Source organism: Budorcas taxicolor, chromosome 17 (assembly GCF_023091745.1).
Source record: "Budorcas taxicolor isolate Tak-1 chromosome 17, Takin1.1, whole genome shotgun sequence".
NCBI classification, from domain to species: Eukaryota; Metazoa; Chordata; class Mammalia; order Artiodactyla; family Bovidae; genus Budorcas; species Budorcas taxicolor.
The window spans coordinates 35,122,337-35,144,987 of NC_068926.1; the positions used below are offsets into that span (position 1 = coordinate 35,122,337).

The window sequence follows — 22,651 nt, forward strand, 5'->3', positions numbered from 1 at the left end:
CAATTATCAGTGCTTGTGTTGAAAATCAAAAACTTCTCAAATATTTCTGAAGGAAATGAAAAGGACTCTTACCTCCTGCTTTCCATCCAAACTGGTAAGCAACACTGGTCGACCAATACAAATATTTGCAGACTTCATGGTATTGAGTCCAAGTTGAACAAGAGAATTCTGGAATGCTTTAGGAACTTTGTCATCTACCAAGAAGAAGAAAATTATTTTCACAGTATTCTGTAACTGAAGTTAAAGCAAGATTTCTTTTGGACTAAATAAAAATCCTTAATCTACATTACCACATGAATGCACTTACCATACCCTGGAGAAACTATTTTTCGAACCCTCTTTATTTTAGCAGATATAAAACCAAGACTTTGTGAGGTTCCACTGACAATATGAATGCTAACTAAAAAAGGATATTTTATGGGTAGCTATTAGTTTTCATTATTATTTTTTTAATCTCTAATTTCATTACTAACTGAACATACTTGGAATAGGGCTTTTCATAGTTGCATTCTGAACGTCTCGTATTACAAATTCTTACATTGACTTGGCTACTAGTACTGAAAGGCCTGAACTGGGGAAATGGCACATAATCTGGCTCTAGAGGATTAAGTTATGTTTCCACTTCTGACCCACAGGACAGGAATCAGACATTTTCCTTTCTATTCCCAAGAATACATGGATAACCATAACACAGGTCTTGTTCCTTAGATGAAGACACACTGGCTCAAATGACCATTAGTGCTTTCAACTTTTGGCCAGAGAAGGGCCTGCAATTCAGTCCAGTCACAAAACTTCTGAAAATGACGTGCTAACATCTCTAGTTCTGCCTACCCACTCCCTCAGGCTGCACATCTGGTTAGCTGCCCCTCCTCTCATCTCCCAGAATCTTATATTGTCTGATACTAGCACTTATCATCATAATATTCATTTATTTTACAATTCAACTTTCCTTTAAACTATATACTGCTTTGGGGACAGGAACTGGGTCACACTCATCTTTGTAAACTGCACTGCCTAGAAGTTCATCAAATACAGAGTTCGTCTGCATAATAAATATCCATGATAAGAATGGATGCAGTAGTAAGTATACAGTATTTTTCTTTTCAGCACAAAATCCATGCTAGCACTTACGATGCCTGTCACAAACTTTATTATAAAACTTAATATAGTCACATATATCATAATCGGAGAGCTCTGACTAGTATTCGTGTTCTTCCATAATCAGAAAACAGATCTGTTGTAATTAAAAAGAAACTAAGTTTGGAAAATTCAGCAGTGGCCACAGGACTGGAAAAGGTCAGTTTTCATTCCAATTCCAAAGAAAGGCAATGCCAAAGAATGCTCAAACTACCGCACAATCGCACTCATCTCACATGCTAGTAAAGTAATGCTCAAAATTCTCCAAGCCAGACTTCAGCAGTACGTGAACCGTGAAATCCCTGATGTTCAAGCTGGTTTTAGAAAAGGCAGAGGAACCAGACATCAAATTGCCAACATCCGCTAGGTCATGGAAAAAGCTAGAGAGTTCCAGAAAAACATCTATTTCTGCTTTATTGACTATGCCAAAGCCTTTGACTGTGTGGATCACAATAAACTGTGGAAAATTCTGGAAGAGATGGGAATACCAGACCACCTAACCTGCCTCTTGAAAAATCTGTATGCAGGTTAGGAAGCAACAGTTAGAACTGGACATGGAACAACAGACTGGTTCCAAATAGGAAAAGGAGTATGTCAAGGCTGTATATTGTCACCCTGCTTATTGAACTTATATGCAGAGGACATCATGAGAAATGCTGGACTGGAAGAAACACAAGCTGGAATCAAGATTGCCGGGAGAAATATCAGTCACCTCAGATATGCAGATGACACCACCCTTATGGCAGAAAGTGAAGAGGAACTAAAAAGCCTCTTGATGAAAGTGAAAGAGGAGAATGAAAAAGTGGGCTTAAAGCTCAACATTCAGAAAACGAAGATCATGGCTTCTGGTCCCATCACTTCATGGGAAATAGATGGGGAAACAGTGCAAACAGTGCCAGACTTTATTTTTTTCGGCTCCAAAATCACTGCAGATGGTGACTGCAGCCATGAAATCAAAAGACGCTTACTCCTTGGAAGAAAAGTTATGACCAACCTAGATAGTATGTTCAAAAGCAGAGACATTACTTTGCTGACTAAGGTCCGCCTAGTCAAGGCTATGGTTTTTCCTGTGGTCATGTATGGATGTGAGAGTTGGACTGTGAAGAAGGCTGAGTGCCGAAGAATTGATGCATTTGAACTGTGGTGTTGGAGAAGACTCCTGAGAGTCCCTTGGACTGCAAGGAGATCCAACCAGTCCATTCTGAAGGAGATCAGCCCTGGGATTTCTTTGGAAGGAATGATGCTAAAGCTGAAGCTCCAGTACTTTGGCCACCTCATGTGAAGAGTTGACTCATTGGAAAAGACTCTGATGCTGGGAGAGATTGGGGGCAGGAGGAGAAGGGGACGACAGAGGACGAGATGGCTGGATGACATCACAGACTCGATGGACCTGAGTCTGAGTAAACTCCAGGAGATGGTGATGGACAGGGAGGCCTGGCGTGCTGCGATTCATGGGGTCGCAAAGAGTCGGACATGACTGAGCGACTGAACTGAACTGAAGTCAACAAAAGCAACACCATGAGGTTTGATTTACATCATTTTTTGCCACTGCAAAGTAACTTCCTAACACTTTTGTTTTCCCTCTGTCATTAGATGAACAAATACAGAAAAACAAAGCATCTCCCAGGGCTAAGATTAACAGGAGTGACCATAAAATAACTGTTTTTTATAATGAGAGACTGAAAATAAATTCAACGTTTCCTATGAGCACCAGGTCTCTTACACAGTTTACACATCATTAACAGCAAAGCGTCCTGTTTGATAACCTCATAATGTTCAGTTTCTGCCAATTCTCTCTTCCTTACGAAGGAAACCTCTATGGATTACCCTTCCCTCTTGATAATTACCTTGCAGAGGTACTCAATTCCTGACAAGATTTTAAGTTTTCTTTCTCTCTTCACTCCATCCTACCCTGAACCAAGATTTGATAAATCACACACTTAAATACCTCCATTTTTCCCCACCACCAATGGATTCAAATTCCCATCCACTGGCCTTATTTCCTAATACATTTCCATCGTATTCTCTGCTTACATACTGTTAACTGCACAATTCCCTTCACTAGTCCTCATTCCTCCAATTCTTTCTATCTCTACATCCACACATCCACTTCCCGACTAATTTATTGAGCACCTTACGGGGCAGATTAACTAGTGAGATAGTAAAGGTAATTTCAAACAACCATCTACCCTTCAGTTGTTCATTCAGCAAACAGCACATGCCCACTCTAAGGCAAATACTAAACTAGGCACTGGGGATAAAAGGTGGACAAAAGCAGACACAATCTTTGTCATGGAACATGTAACTTAATAGAATGCAAACTATCAAACAATCACTAAATAACTGTATAATTATAAACTAAGATTAATGCAATGAAATAACAACTAAGAATGCTAAGAGAGCATATAATGTGGGATCAGACCTAACTTAGAAGAATCAAAGAATTTTTTTTTTCAAGGAATAATGTTTACATTTGTGTGAAGGAAGAGTAAAATTAATTCAATGAAGAGCGAGAAAAAAAGACAATTCTGAATAAAGAGAACAGCATGTACAGAGATCCTTTACAGAAGAGAGCACTGCACATCTGAGGGGAAAAGTGTAGGCAGAGAGGTGGGAGAAAAAAGAGAGCCACATAAGGAAGGTCAAGACCACCTAGGGCAGTGGGCTGTATCAAGTTCCTGGTCTTCAATCTGACAGTAATTGGAGGCCAGTTAATAGAGAAAAGCAGAATCGTGACAGGATTTTTATTTTAAAAGATCATTCTGTCTTGCAGAGTGGAAAAGGAATTGGAAAGGAGCAATCAGTGTAGTAGCCCAGGTGAGAGAGGATGGGGTCTGAGATTAACGTTGAAGCAGTGGGAAAGGAATGCAGAAGTGTAACATGGGAAAAATTTTAGCTAGTAAACTGGACTTGATGGTGGACTGGATAATGTGAGATTTAAGAGGGAGGTGTCAAGGGTGAATCTGAGATTTCTGAATTTTACAGTGAGAAAGACTGAATAGAGCTCATTTGTTTTGTTGGAGGAAGTACCAGTTCACAAGGTCAGTCCTGAAGTATCTATGAAAAATTCAAAAGAAGAGGTACAGCACAGTGCTATATTCAAAGTGAAGACCATGAATTTAAAAAAAAAAAAAAAAAAAAAAGGAATCCCATTTATCAGTGCATCAAATATAAAAAATACCTAGGAATAAATTTAACCAAGGAGGTGAGACTTCTTACTCTGAAAACTTTAAGATTCTGATGAAAGAAACTGAAGACACAAATAAACAGAAAGATACACTGTGCTCGTATTCGAATGGAACTAGAATAGTCAATGCAATCTTGAGAAAGAACAAAGCTGGAGGTTGAACACTCTCTGATTTCAAATTATAGTAGTCAAAACAGTATGGTAGTGGTACAAAAATGGATACATAGATCAGTGGAAAAGAATATAAAGCCCAGAAATGAACCCACACATATATAGATAAGTAATCAATGACAAAGGAGGCAAGAATATATAATGTGGAAAAGACAAACTCTTCAATCATTGGTGTTGGGAAAACTGGACAGCTACACGCAAAAGAAATGAACTGAATCACTTTCTTACAAAAATAAATTCAAGATGGATTAAAGGCTTACATGTAAGACCCAAAACTATAAAACTCCTAGGAAAAAACAAATGCAGTAAATTCCTTGATGTTAGTCTTAGCAATATTGTTTGGATCTGTCTCCTGAGACAAAGGCAACAAAAGCAAAAATAAATGAGATTATATCTAACTAAAAAGCTTTTGCACAATGAACGAAACCATCAAACAAAACAAAAAGACTGCCTATTGAATGAAAGAAGATATCTGCAAATGACAACTTGATATGGAATTAATATCCAAAATATATAAAGAACATTTATACATATATATTAAAATATTACTCAGCAATTTAAAAGAAGAATGAAATCTTGCCATTTGCAACAACATGAATGGATCTAGAGGATATTATGCCAAATGAAGTAAGTCAGAGACCAGTATCATATGATTTCACTTACACGTGGATGCTAAAAAACAAAAATATAAACAGCAACTGATTCACAGATACAGAAATGTGTTTCTGAAATGGGAGAAAGGTGGGGGTGGCTGAGCAAAAGAAGGGGAATAAGAAGTACAAATTTCCAGTTATAAAGTATTGAATAAATAAGTTACAGAGAATTAACACACAGCATAAGGAATATTGTCAATAATACTGTAATAACTTTGGATAGTGACAGATGGTTACTAGACTTCATCACGGTGATCATTTCCCAATGTATTTAAAAGTGATTATGACTTACATCTGAAACTAATATTGTTAATCAACTACATTTCAGTTAAAAAAAAATCGTGGTCCACAAACTCTATATCCATGAGAGGTACTTACCTCAGAAAATAAGGATACGCATTAAGTAGTTTTTACTGTAATTTAATAATTTTACATCTGTTGAATCTAATAAAATTTTATTTAATTTATTTTTCCAGTAATTTACTTTTATCATATTTTACAAAAGTGCTGATCTGTGACATGTTGGGAATTTTTAAACTCCCTACAGAGTGTGAGAAGCACTGGTCTAGAAGACCATTGAATCATGACTCAGAAACAAATTACAAATATAAATCTAAAAATAATAAGAGTGTAAATGGAAAACTCTGGGCACTGGATGAACTTGCCAAAGAAAAAAAAATTTTTATATAGAGAAAGAGAGTTTAGGGCTAAGAATAAAGGAACTTCTACATTAGGCGGAAGAAGGCAACCTGCAAAGGAAACTGATGAAGTGCCAACCAAAAGAGGGAGAAAAACTAGGAGAGTTTGATGACATTTAAGTCAGAAAAATAAAGTATTTCAAGAAAACAGAAACGGCTGGCAATACCAAAAGCTGCTCAGGTAAATAAGCAATGAAAACCATCCACTGGATTTACCAACCTGGGGATAATCAGAGATCAGGGAGCGGGCAGTTTCCATGGAATACTGGGATGGATGTCAAATAGGAATGGCCTAAGGAATAAACGAGAGCTGAGGAGGCAGAGATGGCTCCATTTAAGAAGTCTGGGAATGGAGGGTGTGGAGCTTTATCAGCAGGTTTAAATGCCAATGGGAAAAACCCAGTCGAAAAAGGGACTGATACGCAGGACAGAGCAAGTTGTCCTCTGATCCCAAGAGAGACTGAAAACACTATGTCAACTGAAAGACTGTCTTTAGGGTCTGCCACAGACATAAATTTTTTGCCACGAGGTCAAGCCTGCTTAAAGCTGTAACAACTAAATCCGTTCTTCCAAGTCAAGGTTGTTGGGATGTAGCTCAATGGCTTTAGAGTCAAATACATGTGGACTCAAAAAAGTCTCTGCCATTTAGTTAGTACCTGCCTAACCTGGGAGCGAATCGCGTTAATTTTTCTCTGTAAAATAAGCGTAATAATATAGAACTCATCTCCCAAAGCTTTGAGAAGAGTAAATGAGATATATACCTGAAATACTCAACCTAATGCTAACACCCGCGCGCAATTAACAGCTATTTGTTAAATACCAGAACCTGTGTGGTAAGAAAAAAGCCACCTTTCGGTTTTAAAGGCACATTAACGTCTCTTACAAAAGACGAATCCACAGTTACAGAAATGGATTTCAGAGTTTTCGTATACTATCCTCGCTAGATACGAACGATTTTGCAGTTAGAGATGCCGTTAATCTTAACGCAAAGCTGCCTCAAGTACAACTTACTAGAAATTCAAGGCAATTTACAAAAAAGCTTGACTTAGGCACGGATAAGTCATTTCTGCCTAACTTCTCCAGTGCAGGGGCGACTTCGGGTATTTTACAGACTTCTCTGCGCTCTCACACTTCTGCCTCGCTCAATTTTTAAAAACATCTACACCTCAAGGCAGAATCGCTAGGTTTTCGGTCCTCTCAGACGGCGCCCCCTCGGCCTCGGTTCTCCCACTCAGAACCCTTTACCCTTTTCTAAGAAGTTGATCACCACCAGAGTCCCGGCCGCCACGGCAGAAGCTGTGGCCCCTGCAGAAAAGGAAGCAGCGGATGCCGAGGAAGAACCATTCTCGGCGCTTTGGTTTAGCCGTTTTCTGTTCTTCTTGGACGACATGATTCGCACGCAGCCTGAGAGAAGCAGCGGTAAAGCCGGCTCAACGTGCGCGCTTCTCTGAGAGAAAAACTTCCGGGGCAGAAGCCGGCAAGGCTCCGTCCCGAGCCGTAATCCCCTGAGTGCAGCGCAGTAAGAGCAGGAGAACCGAGCTTTTTCAGAATCCGCGGTCTTTGAAGAGTTCCTGAATGGCCAAGGAAAACAGATTAGGTGAACGGAACGTTTAGATTGTAAATTCCTTAACAACAGGACTTTTTCGTATCTCCGCCGCCTTCCCTAATCCTGAACAAATCTGTTGAATTAAACTGGGGATGGGAGGTGCTGGGGTAGGTTGGGGTGGGAGGGCAGTAGTGGGAAAGTTTCTCCCGCTTTCCTGAATCTGGGCAGATTCTTGAGAGGAACCGTTCGACTGGACTTCGCCGTCGCCTCTGCGAAGAGGTAACTTTGGGCGGCACTCTTCTAAAACTTACGGTATCTCCCTCTTTTCCAGGTCACGCGGGTTGAGTGACTTGGAGCGTCAGCGTGAGGAACAAGGGTCGGCGCCAAAATGCCGCCACTGCTGAGGGGGAGCTCCCGGCGTGTGGTCCTTGCTCTGGCCCGCCGCGCAGTGCTCGGTGCAGGGCCCCGCTGGTCCGCGGGCGGTTCAGGTTGCGCTCGGGACTCCCGTTTCGGAGCCGAGGAGCTGCGGGGAGAGCTGGACAGATTCGGAGGCGTCTCCGTGCGCCTGGGGAGGCTGGACGCTCTGGACCACCTGGACCCGGTCGCCTTCCAGAGGGCCTTGCAGGGCAAGTGCGCCTGGTCCGAGGCTCTCCGGGCTGCTGAGTCTTTCTCGTGAAGTAACCGCGGTCCCCACCCCCGAGTCGCGCCCGAGGGAAGGAGAGGGCATGCCTGACCCGCACCTGTTTTCTGCCTTTCGTTCTTGTGCCCTTGGCGGGGAGGTCTCTGAGGCGATTGGGTGAAACGGTAGCCAGCTCAGACTCTGGCATCTGCAGCCGTTGTTTCGGGTCTTCTTTCTAGTGTGTAACCTCGAGCCAAGTTGTGTAAACCACCATTTTCTCATCCGTAAAACCAGGTAATAGGAACTCGTGGAATTGCTGAGGGATGAAATGGATAACGCGTATCAAGTGCCTCGCAGAGTTTCCGCCACATACTTAGCGCTTAGTAAATGTTAGTTAATATTATTATTATTTACTGATCTTTACCGACAATTGGCTCTGCCCGGCACTTTGCCTAGGACAAACTGTCGCTTCCTAGTACAGATGGTGGCCAGTGAATAGGCTGGAGAGGTCTGAGTGGTCGTATTTGTACACAGGTTGGGTCAGGAGCTGCGGAGCCTGTGAACTAGTTTGCGTCTATTTCACAAAAAGCTGGTTGCCTTTTGTGAATAGCCGGGGATATTGATGGAGTGGTTTCAGTCCTCGGTAGGAAAACTCACCACTTTTGAACCTTGAGTCCACTGATAGGAAAGATAACTTAGAATAAAGGAGCCTTCACTTGAGAGCCCTGAATTTGGTGGAGCAGCCGGTTTTTCAAGCTGCCCAAGAGTCCTTAGGATCAAATTGAAAGCAAGGCATGAAAATTCCTCTTCTCTCATTAAAAAGGAAACTTCAGATCTTTATCCTGGAGCAATATGAATCAATATGGCGAGTGAGCGTCTATGGAAATGTAATTGAGCTAGTTGTTTTAATCTTACTATCTTCATTTCGAAACTGTTTACCCCTTCACCTTATTTTCTCTCCTACTCGGGAACAATTGTTAACTGCCAATAGGGTTGACCTTAGGAGAATCAAATCTGTGTAATATGTGTGGGTCAACACAGGTGTTTATTGTACACACTTGAACTTGTTAGTAATTAAAGCTCTACCTCAATTAGGAAGGCAAAGCAGAAAGTGGGTTGGATTTGGTGTGTCACATCCAGGTTTCGGTCTTCCCTGGTGGCTCAGCTGGTAAAGAACCCACCTGCAACTTTGGAGACCTGGGTTCGATCCCTGGGTTGGGAAGATCCCCTGGAGAAGGGAATGGCTACCCACTCCAGTATTCTGGCCTGGAGAATTCCATGGACTGTATAGCCCATGGGGTTGCAAAGAGTCAGACACGACTGAGTGGCTTTCTCTTTGACCGGGTTTCAAGTCCCATGTTCTGCCACATGCTTAACCAGGCGTTAGGATAATCATCACTGAAAATATCTGCCCCTTAGGTTGCTTATACGAATAATGCCAGCTCTAATTACTTTACTGGATAGGTATGGTCATCAAAGATAAATTACGAGACTAATTTATAAACTCTGAAGTCTTACATACTTTTTAATAAAATCCTAGTACACCCAATAAGTGCTGGATACTGTTTTAAGGACTTCAAAATAATTAACTCATTTAGTCCTTATAACCTGTGAGGTAGGTACTATTATTATCTGCATTTCAAAGATGATGGTACTAACAGACAGATTAACTTCTCCTGGCTCTAGAATTTGTTCTTGCTGCACTATAAGAACCATTGCTGGTTTTTTTTGTTACTGAGTCAAACAAAACTGAATGATGTAAAAAGAAACTGAAATAAATAATCTGAGAAGAAAGCCTGATAGGATGTCTAAATCTGTTCTTTCTTTTCAAGCAAATAGAACTGATTGTATATAATGTATTAGCAATAGTTTTTTGCACATGAGGTTTATTCTTTTACTGTTCCTGTTATAGACAACTAAATTTAGGTGAAGACGTATTGTGGTGTTCAGCGTCACGAATATCTGCGTAAGTGGGGAAATAACGCTGATTCTGATCCTTGCTGTGCTACTCATTAGCTGTGTGACTTTACACAAGTCAGTCATTTAATAAATGTGAATTGAGCCCAAGCATAATATGTTAACCTGGAGGATTGCAGATGCACAAAATATTGTGTGTGTGCGTGTTCAGTCGTTTCCAGCTCTTTGCAGCCCTATGGGCTGTAGCCTGCCAGGCTCCTCTGTCCACAGAATATTAGGATTAGAAAAATAAATGACAAAAGATGTCATTAGGCATTGTGTAGTAAGTTCTAGTAAATCTATTAGAGGAGTTAAGTTCACATTTGGAAAGCATTTAGGGAAAGCTTATTGTCAAAAGAGGTGTATGTGAGCTCACTTTGAAGGATATATTTGAGCTAAGGAATGAGGGGCAGGAGGAAAACTCATTAAAGTTTGTTAGCGAAAAAAGAGGGAAAAAAAGATTTTAAAAATGATTCTTAGACTTTAAGCATTGGAGCCAGAAGTATACCAGTAAATAAAAACTACTTGAGGATGGCTATGAGTCAGTTTTGAATACGGGTATGAAGAAGTTTGAAGCAGCAGCCTTCAGAAAATGAGAGCAGCTGGAGAGCAGCAAAATCCAGCGTTCAGTGAGATCAGGACTGGGCAAGCATCCTTGTATAGTTGTTAGCTGAAGCAGTGGGAGTGGACACATTGTCCAAGTCAGAATGTGAAGATTAAAAAATAGTAAACAAGTAGCTTCAGCTTTTTCAGAACTTTTTTTCTGAACTTTTTTTCCTAAGCTTTCAGAGCTTCAGCTTTTTCCCTTGATTGGAGTGATTGGAAAGGAGGACTTGGGAACTTCTTGTGGTGATAGAAATCTTCTGTAATCCTGACTGGAATGTGAACTACACAAGTGAATGCATAGGTCAAAACTCAAATGGTCGCTTAGGATTTATGCATTTCACTTTATGTAACTATGTCAGTTTTTAAAAAGATACCAGAGAAAGTTCGATGTGAGAAGGATGTGACAGGACCCCATAGCCCCAAATCAAGAAGTCTGTTAAGGCCCCAAGTTGTTTGTCACTGTGTTAGTCACACTGACTTTGAAAGAGTAGAGAAACAATGGTCCTTAACAGGGAGATGCTTACCTCAGAGGCTGTAGAAGAGGAAGGAATGGAATCTAACCATTAAATAAATGATCCAGTCTTTTCCCCTCTCTCCACACATTCTATAGGATTATTGTAAAGATTGAGATGGTGGATAGAGAAAGTGATCTGAGAAGATTTTCTAAAACTGTTAAGTATTCATTTCTTCACCTGTAAATTTAGCAGTCACAGTACTTGCCTTTCATGTTGTGAGAACTTAATAAAATACTGTATCTAAAATGTCTGGATTTTAGTAAGGGCCAGATAAATGTTAGCATCTTTTCCCCCTGACTCAATCTTAAGTAACAAAGTAAGATAATTTAAAGTCAAAGGCCAAAAATATATTTTAATGTTTGTCATGGTATAATTAATAATAAGGTAAGATTACAACGATACTTTGGCAACCTGATGCAGAGAGCATCAGGGTGGGATGCTGGGAAAGATTGAGAGCAGGAGGAGAAGGGGACAACAGAGGATGAGATGGTTGGATGGCATCACCAACACAGTGGACATGGGTTTGGGTGGACTCCGGGAGTTGGTGATGGACAGGGAGGCCTGGCGTGCTGCGGTTCACGGGGTCGCCAAGAGTTGGACACTGAGCGACTGAACTAAACAATCTACATGTCCAAAATTAGGCTAGTTAAGTAATTCGTGGTACACCTAAATGTGTGAGGAAAATTATGCAGTCGTTAAAAATATATGTTCATTAAAGAATTTTAATGGTAACAAAATATCTATAATCTATTGTAAAAAAAAAAAGTTGTAAATTATATGTGGTATGTCAGTTCCAAAATTATATTCATGGAAAATGTGTCAAAATTTTAAATTTCTCTGTGTGCTAATGTGAAGTTTTGATTTCTTCATTTTATTTTCAAAATTTTCTAGAACTACCATACATTATTTAAAAGCAAAGTTAATTTTTAACCACCTCAAAATGTATAAACCAAAAAAAACACATATATTTGAGACAGTAAATAAAAGTCCATGGTAGTCATTTATAAAGACTGAAGCTCATTGTTAAAAAGAACAGCGTTGAAACAGTAATTTATTTAAATCGGTTTGTGCATTCTGCAATTATTGAGCACAAATTGTATGTCAGGTATTGTCAGATGATGTATAAAGATCATTACTATACTGACTTCAAGAAATGGTGGGGAAATTATGCTGCTGATGTATGTTAACAGGACGTTTTGGGATTCCCCCCTCACCCCCTCCACCACCACCCCCCAAGTGGAGCTTAAATATGACTTACTGGAGGAAGTGACACCCAGAGATGAGTTTTAATTTATTCCAGTTTTCTCTCTGGAAAATATTTATAGATGTCTGTTTTCTGCGTTTCAGCTGCAGTACAGAAATGGAGATCAGAAGGTAGAGTAGCAGTGTGGCTGCACATTCCGATCCTTCAAAGTCGATTTATTGCTCCTGCTGCTTCCCTGGGCTTCTGCTTTCATCACGCAGAATCAGATTCATCTATGCTGTCTCTGTGGCTGGGAGATGGGCCCAGCAGATTACCAGGATATGCTACACATCAAGTGGGAGTTGCAGGTCAGTTTCAAACTGAAGATAATCAGAATCAACTGTTTAGAGGGTTACCTGATTTCTTCTTAGAGCTGGAAGTGAAGTTGCTCAGTTCTGTCCGACTCTGCGACCCCATGGCCTATAGCCCTCCAGGCTCCTCCGTCCATGGGATTTTCCAGGCAAGAATACTGGAGTGGGTTGCCATTCCCTTCACCAGGTGATCTTCCCGACCCAGGGATTGAACCCGGGTCTCCCACATTGCAGGCAGGCTCTTCACCATCTGAGCCATACTTTATTCATGTGGAATGAATAATTTGATTAAATGATTATCTTCTTTCCAACTGGAGCTAGTGCTTTAAAGAGATGAAGTTTGCCTTATGAATCAGCAGAGGGCAGCACAGAGAACAAGCAAGTTTAGTTTTCCAAGGCTATGTTTGAACATGTTTTACACAGACATTTGAACTTCACTACTGAAATAGGAACACTTAACTAGGATCCAGGAAAAGATCATTTTATTATGGTACAACATGTTAGTATAAATTGTGTGATTTAATAAAACTGTAAAGTTGAATTTAGCGTAAAGCAAACCAGTTTTTCAGTGATTTGAACATAACTTAAAAATTTATTTTTTAGATTCCATATATGTGTGTTAGTAAGGAAAAATGCAGTATTATGTTGGTTAGCCATTACTTCTTACAGAATTAAGGAAGTCATTGTTCCAAACAGTTGTTTAAAATAGTATAATTTAAATAAAGAATTTTTAAGTCATGGTTAACTTGAGTGCTTTGAGTTATGATAGGAGTTCTCAAATTGTGTGTGCACGTGCTTACTCACTCGTATCTACTCTTTGACTCCATGGACTGTAGACCGCCAGGCTCTTCTGTCCAAGGAGTTTTCCGGGCAAGACTATAGAGTGCATCAGAATCACCTGGAGGGGGTTGTTGAAGCAGATTGCTGGGCCCCAGCCCCAGGAGTTTTTAATTCATTTGGTCTGAGATGGGGCCCGAAAATTGCAATTCTAATGAATTCTCTGCTGCTCTAGCTGCTGGTATTGATGCTGGTTCTCTAGGATGACCCTTTGAGAACGAGGGTTAAGAAAACTCTCAGGTTTTCAGAAACATGAAAATGGGAAAAAATCCTTGTAATTTATATGTAATAATATGTATTGTTAGTAATTAGCATCATTTGCCTTCATATAATAAGTTTTAAAAGGTAGTTCTCATCTTCAAAGTCTTCTAAGGAGCTGTTCAAGGATTTCTAGTGTTTTCTCTGTCCACGGTCTCACTACCCTGTAGCAAATAGAGGCAATTCAGCTTTCCATTCATCTCTGCTTCAAAAGACCACTTGAAAATTTGATGACAGTCTCACACTTCTTTAGAAAGACGTACAGATAATTATCAGTTCATTGTACAGACTTTCAAATTAGTTTCCAGTTAGTACTAGAGAATTATAATTGGTAACACATGCATAAAGAGTCACCTATGAAGAACTTGTTTATAACTAAGTACTATATATTATGGTTAAGATATGCCATAGGAGTTTAGGGGATGAGAGATCTGGAACTTGACCAGAGTTTTGAAGAATAACCAGGATTTGAAGTGGCCATAGGGGTCGGAAGATACTGTAAGACATTTTTCTAGAAAGATAGAGTTTTTTAGATGAAGAGAAAATAGTTGACATTTTTTGCTAAAAGCTACAAGATGTAGCTGGTTAAGGAAGTCAGAACATACCACCCTCAAATATGCCAAAGTGAAGACAATTGAGAGATAGCAGGAAGGGCTCTCTGCCTGACTCTTTCTACCTGAAACCAGGGCATAAATTTTTCTACCATAATGAAGAGAACATTATCACCAGAGATGGGGAATTGACATTGAGATAAATCTGTACAAACCTTATGAAATAACAAGTAAAAAAAGTGTTAATCACTCAGTTGTGTCTGACTATTTGCGATCCCATGAACTGTAGCCCTCCAGGCTCCTCTGTCCATGGAATCCTCCAGGCCAGAATACTGGGGTAGGTTGCCATTTCCTTCTCTAAGGGATCTTTCCAACCCAGGAATCAACCTGGTGTCTCCTGCAGTGCGGACAGATTCTTTACCGTCAGTACAAACCTTATGAAAACAACCATTGTGTTCTGCTAGTTTCCCCATGTAGTTAGTTCCTCGGCATTTTTTCACCGTTTACCTCCCCTAGAACAAAGCCCTCATTCTTTGGTCATTTATGCACAATTTATCCCTCTTTCCTAAAATGGTATATAAGCCCCTGGGTCTAAATTGAGGGGATTTTCATTTCTGTGGAGACCTCCACCCAGGCCACGTGGTAATATTAACACCAAATAAAATGTACATATTTCTTATCCATTAATCTGTCATATGTCAGTTCAGTTCAGGTCTGACAGCTGAAGTGAGTAAAGGGAAAAAAATCTTTCCTCCTCTACATTGGAAAGCTATGGCTTTCCTGCTGTCTTCAAACAGCAAGCTCCTATATGCCTCAGAGCTTTTAAACCTACTGGCTTCTCTTCCTGCAGTGCTCCTCCAGAGGGCTTTGTTTATTGAGCTCTTAAGAGATGAAATATCTCCTCAGAAAAGTTCCTGACCTTCCTGCATAAAATAGTCCTCCCACCTGCCAGTCCTGTCATCTTTTATCCAGCTCTGGGTTTTTTTTTTATATTTATTTATTTGGCCGTGCTGGGTCTTAGTTGCAGCATGTGAAGTCTTAGTTGTGGCAGGTGGGATCTAGTTCCCCCACCAGGGATCAAGCCCAGGCCCTCTGTATTGGGAGCATGGAGTCTTAGCCACTGGACCGCCAGGGAAGTTCCCAGCTCTGTTTTTGTTTGTAGAACTTAATCACAATTTGCAATTATCATGTCCTTAATTGTCCCCACAATAATGTGAAGTCCAGGAAGGCAAATATTTTATCTCTCTTGTTTACCTCTTAATCCTCAGACTAAACACAGTGTTAAGCTTCCCAGGTGGCACAGTGGTAAAGAATTTGCCTGCCAAAGCAGGGGAGACAGAAGACACAAGTTGGATTTCTGGGCCAGGTAGATACCCTGGAGAAGGGAATGGCAACCCAATCCAATATTCTTGCCTGGGGAATTCCAAGTACAGAGAAGCCTGGCAGGCTGCAATCCATGGAGGTGCAAAGAGGCGGATACAACTGAGCATACATGCAAAAATACAGTGTCTCGTATAATCTAGGTGCTCGATAAATATTTCTTGAATGAATGGTTGGATAGATCTTCAAATGGTAATGTCAGCCCTCTGAAAAGGCAATTGTGTGGTGAGGGTACAGTACTGGACAGTGAGAGTACCTGCTTGTGACCCAGAAAGGACATCGGTTTCAAGGCTTTGTGAAGTTGGGCACTCAAAATTATACCACTGACACGATTATTATGAAAAATAGTATAGTACCTGACTGCTGCTGCTAAGTCGCTTCAGTCATGTCTGACTCTGTGTGACTCCGTAGACGGAAGCCCACCAGGCTCCCCTGTCCCTGGGATTCTCCCCGCAAGAACACTGGAGTGGGTTGCCATTTCCTTCGCCAATGCATGAAAGTGAAAAGTGAAAATGAAGTCGCTCAGTCATGTCCGACTCTTCGCGACCGCATGGACTGCAGCCCACCAGGCTCCTCCATCCATGGGATTTTCTAATCAAGAGTACTGGAGTGGGGTGCCATTGCCTTCTCCAAGTACCTGACTAGTCATCATAATACAATAATTGAATCCCTAATCTCTTTGGGTTTCTGTTCAGTTCAGTCACTCAGTCATATCTGACTCTTTACTACCCCATGAACTGCAGCATGCCAGGCCTCCCTATCCATCCCCAACTCCAGGAGTTTATTCGAACTCATGTCCATTGAGTTCGTGATGCCATCCAACCATCTCATCCTCTGTAATCCCCTTTTCCTCCTGCCTTCAATCTTTCCCAGCATCAGGGTCTTTTCAAATGAGGCAGCTTTTCACATCAGATGGCCAAAGTATTGGAGTTTCAGCTTCAGCATCAGTCCTCCCAATGAATATTCAGGACTGATTTCTTCAGAATGGACTGGTTGGATCTCCTTGCAGTCCAAGGGACTCTCAAGAGTCTTCTCCAACACCACAGTTCAAAAACATCAATTCTTCGGCCCTCAGGTTTCTTTATAGTCCAACTCTCACATCTATACATGACTACTGGAAAAACCATAGCCTTGACTAGATAGACCTTCGTTGACAAAGTAATGTCTCTGCTTTTTAATATTCTGTCTAGGTTGGTCATAACTTTTCTTCCGAGGAGCAAGTATCTTTTAATTTCATGGCTGCAGTCACTATCTGCAGTGATTTTGGAGCCTCCAAAAATAAAGTCTGTCATTGTTTCCACTTTTTCCCTGTTTTCACCGTTTCTTTGGGTTTATTTAGCCTCTGTGTTGTGACCAGCAGGGGTCGCTCACATTGTGTTTACCAGTGCTATTTTTGGCTCATTTATAGTGAACTAAGGAAAAGTTTGATTTGTGTAATGACAAATTATTAAAAATTAAGAGTAGATTTTCTTGGTTATTTATATGGCATTCAACTCACGTAAAGTCCAATTAAATTATTTGCTTTTGTTGTTAAGTTGCTAAGATATTTCCAACTCTTTGTGACCCCATGGACTAGAGCACTCCAGGCTTCCCTGTCCTTAACTGTCTCCCGGAGTTTGCTCAAACTCATGTATGTACATTGAGTCAGTGATGTCATTCAGCCATCTCATCCTGTCACCTCCTCCTCCTGCCCTCAATCTTCCCCAGCATCCAGGGTCTTTTCCAATGAGTTGGCTGTATTAGTTGGCCAGAATACTGGAGCTTCAGGATCAGTCTCTCCAATGAATTCAGGGTTGATTTCCTTTAGGATTGACTGGTTTGATCTTCTTGCTGTCCAGGGGACTGTCAGGGTCTTTTCCAGCACTGCAGTTCAAAAGCATCAATTCTTTGGTGTTGAGCCTTTGTGGTCCTACGCTGACACCTGTTCATGACTACTGGAAAAACCATAGCTTTGACTATACAGACTTTTGTCAGCAAAGTGATCTCTCTGCTTTTTAATATGCTCTCTAGGTTTGTCATAGCTTTCTTCCAAGGAGCAAGCATCTTTTAATTTCATGGCTGTAGTTGCCATCAACAGTGATTTTGAAGCCCAAGAAAATAAAATCTGCCACTGTTTCTACTTTCACGCCACTATTTGCCATGAAGTTATGGGATGGGATGCCATGACTGTAGTTTTTTGAATGTTGAGTTTTAAACCAGCTTTTTCACACTCCTCTTGCACGCTCCTCAAGAGGCTGTTTAGCTCTTCACTGTCTGCCATTAAACTGGTATCATCTGCATATCTGAGGTTGTTGATATTTCATCCTCAATCTTAGATTCCAGCTTGATTGAGCCTGGAATTGGATTGAGTGCTTCATCCAGCCTGGCATTTCACATGATGTACACTGTATATAAGTTAAATAAGCAGGGTGACAATATATAGCCTTGACATGCTCCTTTCCCCATTTTGAACCAGTCCATTGTTCCATGTCCAGTTCTAACTTGTTTCTTGACCTGCATACAGATTTCTCAGGAAGCAGGTAAGGTGGTCTGGTATTCCCTTCTCTTTAAGAATTTTCGACAGTTTGTTGTGATCCACACAGTCAAAGGCTTTGATGTAGTCAGTGAAGCAGATGTTTTTCTGGAATTCCCTTTTTCTGTGATCCACTGGATTTAGGCAATTTGATCGCTGGTTCTGCTGCCTTTTCTAAATCCAGCTTGTACATACGGAGGTTTTCAGTTCACATACTGTTGAAGCTTAGCCTGAGGGATTTTGAGCATTACCTTGCTAGCATGTGAAATGAGTGAAATTATATGCTGATTTGAACATTCTTTGGCATTGCTCTTCTTTGGGATTGGAGTGAAACTGACCTTTTCCAGTCCTGTGGCCATTACTGTTTTCCAAATATGCTGGCATGTTGAGTGCAGCATTTTAACAGCATCATCTCTTAGGATTTTAAATAGCTCATCTGGAATTCCATCACTTATACTAGCTTTGTTTGTAGTAATGCTTCCTCAGGCCCACTCAACCAATTATAGTTTATATTTTCTAATAGAAGCCAACATTAATGTTAATTATCTCACTTTGTGGTTTTCTTTCTTGACTCTGAAGTGCTAAAATGGAATGTTTAAATTTCAGAGAAAATTGTTCTTCCGTTTGTTGCATGTATCTATTCCCTACTGTATTGCATCTATAATATTTGTTACCACCTCATGTTCTATATGGGCTTCCCAGGTGGTGCAGTGGCAAAGAATTCGCCTGCCAGACAGGAGAAACAGGAGATGTGGGTCCAATCCCTGGATCAGGAAGATCCTCTGGAGTAGGAAATGGCAACTGACTCCAGTATTCTTTCCTGGATAATTGCATGGACAGAAGAGCCTGGTGGGCTACAATCCATGCAGAGTAGTACACAACCAAGTGACTAAGCACCATCCGGTGGCGCTAAGGGTAAATAATCCACCTGCCAATGCAGGAGAAGTAAGAAACAGAGGTTCTATCCCTGGGTGGGAAAGATCCCCTGGAGTAGGAAATGGCAGCCCACTTCAGTATTTTTGCCTGGAGAATCCCATGGGCAGAGGAGCCTGGTGGCTACAGTGCATAGGGTCGCAAAGAATCAGACACTACTGAATCAACTCACCTTGCACACATGTTCTACATAATTTATTTTTCATTTTTTCATTTCTCCTACCAGCCTCAGAACAAGAGCCTCATAATAGGGCATTTTGTTCAACTCTGTATCCTTGTGGTTCAGTTGCTAGATTGTGTCTGATTCTTTGAGGCTGTATCCTTAGCAATTGGAAAAGTGCCTGATACAAAAAAAGGATCTCAATTCATATACTATAAATATAGAATCTACATGTATTATATATAGGAGCTCAATTAATATTGAATGAATGATAGAAAATATGTTTTTAACAATATCTTCCCACATTATGTAAATACAAATAATGTTTAAATTATAGCATTTAAAGAAACACTGCAATGTTCTTGCCTAGAGAATCCCAGGGACGGGGGAGCCTGGTGGGCTGCTGTCTATGGGGTCACACAGAGTCGGACACGACTGAAGTGACTTAGCAGCAGCAGCAGCAATGCAGATCTTTAAGTGAAAGTTGCTCAGTAGTATCTGACTCTGACCCCGTGGACTACAGTCCATGGATTCTCTAGGCCAGAATACTGGAGTGGGTAGCCTTTCCCTTCTCCAGGGGATCTTCCCAACCTAGGGATCAAACCCAGGTCTCCCACATTGCAGGCAGGTTCTTTACCAGCTGAGCCACAGGGGAAGCCCAAGAATACTGGAGTGGATCAATGGCATCCCACTCCAGTACTCTTGCCTGCAAACTCCCATGGACGGATGAGCCTGGTAGGCTGCAGTCCATGGGGTTGCGAAGAGTCAGACAGGACTGAGTGACTTCACTTTCACTTTGCACTTTCATGCATTGGAGAAGGAAATGGCAACCCACCCCAGTGTACTTGCCTGGAGAATCCCAGCGACGGCGGAGCCCGATAGGCTGCCGTCTGTGGGGATGCACACAGTCAGACACGACTGAAGCGACTTAGCAGCAGCAGTCTATCCCTACTCCAGCAGATCTTCCCTACCCAGGAATCGAACCTGGGTCTCCTGCATTGCAGGTGGATTCTTTACCAATTGAGCTATCAGGGAAGCTCTAGATCATTAAAGTGTCATTTTATTTTTGACCTAGTATTACCCAAGGAGAGAAAAAAACTTATTTTTGAGTCCCTAATATCTAGCAAAATGCCTAGTGTGCTGGGCAGTGTCTATGTTGAATGAATAAATCAAATAAATGGTCTAGAACTTTAAAAATATAACCTGCTGATCAAAAGGTATTCTGTAGCAATATATTGGTAAGTTATAAAGTAGTATACATAATGTGATAAGGGAATTTAAGTGGCTTTAAGGAAGAAGTCTTGAACTGAATGTTGAGATATTTGAGATTTGGATCATGTTTATACATAGTGATTCAAGGAATAAATATCAGAATGGAAAAGTCAATCCATTGATTCAATGGATATTTTTAAGCACTTAAAATTGGACACTAGATGCTTAAAAGAATAGAATATTTTAACTGTCATCAGGAATAGATGATCTAGATAACAAGATGCAAATAATTATTCTGTAAGATAGCATATGCTAGAACCATCGTTGTTACTTTCAGCCATTAAAAGACCCAAGATAACTGAGCAACTGGTTTCTTAAGTTATTTTACAACTTTTCAAGGATGAGGTGGTTATTTGAACTAGGCCTTCAGATGGGAGTAATCTGAGGTGAATGAGATTCATATTTCTTGATTATCTTTTTCCCCCTAACAGGAGCTGTATTTGATGAAAATACTAGAAAAATACTGGTTGTCCAAGATCGAAATAAAGTAAGTTTTTTCTTCTTTATAGTTGCTTTCTAAATGTTTACTTCTATTTAGAGAAAAATAGAGTGTGGAAACTTTGATATGCTTAAAAAACATAGATATTTTTTATTTATTGCAGTCAGTATTTTTATTGACATATGGTTGATTTACAGTGTGTTAATTTCTGCTGTGTAGCAGTGATTCAATTATACATATATACACATTTCTTTTTTAATAGTCTATTCCATTAAGGTTTATCGATGGATATTGAGTATAGTTCCTTGTGCTATAAAGTAGAACCTAGTTATTTATTCTATGTGTAAAAGCGTATATCTGCTAACCCCAAACTCCATCTCTCCCCCAACCTTCTCCCCCATGGCAACCACCAGTTTGTTCTGTATGTCCATGATTCTGTTTCAGTTTCATAGATCACTTTGTATCATATTTTAGAATCCACATATAAATGATATGTAGTATTTATCTTTCTGACTTCACATAGTGTGATCATCTCTAGTTCCATTCATGTTGCTGCAAGTAGCATTATTTCGTTCTTTCTTTTCCCAAAGATTATTTAATTTTTTGACTGTGGTGGGTCTTCATTGCTGCATGCAGGCTTTCTTCAGTTGTGCTGAGCAGGGCCTACTTTTCATTGTAGTGTGCAGCCTTCTCATTGAGGTGGCTTCTCTTGTTACAGAGCACAGGGTCCAGGTGCTCAGGCTTCAGTACCTGTAGCATGTCGTAGCTTGCAGGCTCCAGAGTGCTGGCTCATTATTGTTCCTCATGGGCTCAGCAGCTCGCCAGCATGTGGGACCCTTCTGTACCAGGGGTCAAACCAGTGTCCCTTGCATTGCAAGGCAGAGTCTTAACCACTGGACAACCAGGGAAGCCCTGTCTTGTTCTTTTTTTGTGGACAGGTAGTATTCTATTATGTATATATATATATGTACCTCATCTTTTTACAGGTTTTTCTATTAAATGGTAGTTTTGGTGATACAGAATTCTATTATATTTTCTGTTGACCAATCATGATATAATGGTATTAAGTGAGCAATAGTTACATAATCACAACAGTAAAATATTTTGATCAGTTTCACAGTCAATAGCCAGACAAAAAATAAAAGATAATTACAATTGCAAGCCATAATGGGAACATGATTAATCTAACAATAAAATAATTACATACAGTTTGGAGGGGGGAGCCAAGCAGAGTGATGTGGTAAGTGAAAGTGCATACATGCACATATTTTCATCTACCCAGCCAGTGTATGTCTTTTGTTTGATACATTTAATCCATTTACCTTAAGGTAATTATTGATATGTATGATCCTATTACCATTTTCTTAATTGTTTTGGGTTTATTTTCTGTTTATTTTCTGTATTTCTGTTTATTTTCCTTCTCTTCTGTTTACTGCCTAGAAAGTTCCTTTAACATTTATTGTAAAGCTGGTTTGGTGGTGCTGAATTCTCTTAACTTTGGGTCAGGAAAACCCCCTGGAGAAGGAAATGGCAATCCGCTCCAGCACTCTTGCCTGGAACATCCCATGGACGGAGGAGCCTGATAGGCTGATAGACAACTTTACTTGTCTGGAAAGCTTGATTTCTCCATCAAATCTAAATGAGAGTCTTGAATTCTTTTTCTGGAA

General features: G+C 40.5%; 2 protein-coding genes across 2 annotated transcripts in view; one reads left to right on the plus strand and one right to left on the minus strand.

The window, feature by feature from the left end:
• The window catches only part of SPATA5 (spermatogenesis associated 5), a 343,990-nt gene extending 336,754 nt beyond the window's left edge, over nucleotides 1–7,236 (minus strand). The window contains exons 1-2 of the mRNA XM_052654754.1: nucleotides 7,092–7,236; nucleotides 73–194 (exon numbers count right to left, since the gene is read on the minus strand). Coding sequence (XP_052510714.1) covers nucleotides 73–194; nucleotides 7,092–7,236 — 267 coding nt within the window. The remainder of the gene's footprint in view (nucleotides 1–72; nucleotides 195–7,091) is intronic.
• Nucleotides 7,237–7,765: 529 nt separating this feature from the next.
• Nucleotides 7,766–22,651, plus strand: part of NUDT6 (nudix hydrolase 6) — a 58,054-nt gene continuing 43,168 nt past the window's right edge. The window contains exons 1-3 of the mRNA XM_052654427.1: nucleotides 7,766–8,018; nucleotides 12,436–12,639; nucleotides 20,977–21,032. Coding sequence (XP_052510387.1) covers nucleotides 7,781–8,018; nucleotides 12,436–12,639; nucleotides 20,977–21,032 — 498 coding nt within the window. The 5' untranslated portion in view covers nucleotides 7,766–7,780. The remainder of the gene's footprint in view (nucleotides 8,019–12,435; nucleotides 12,640–20,976; nucleotides 21,033–22,651) is intronic.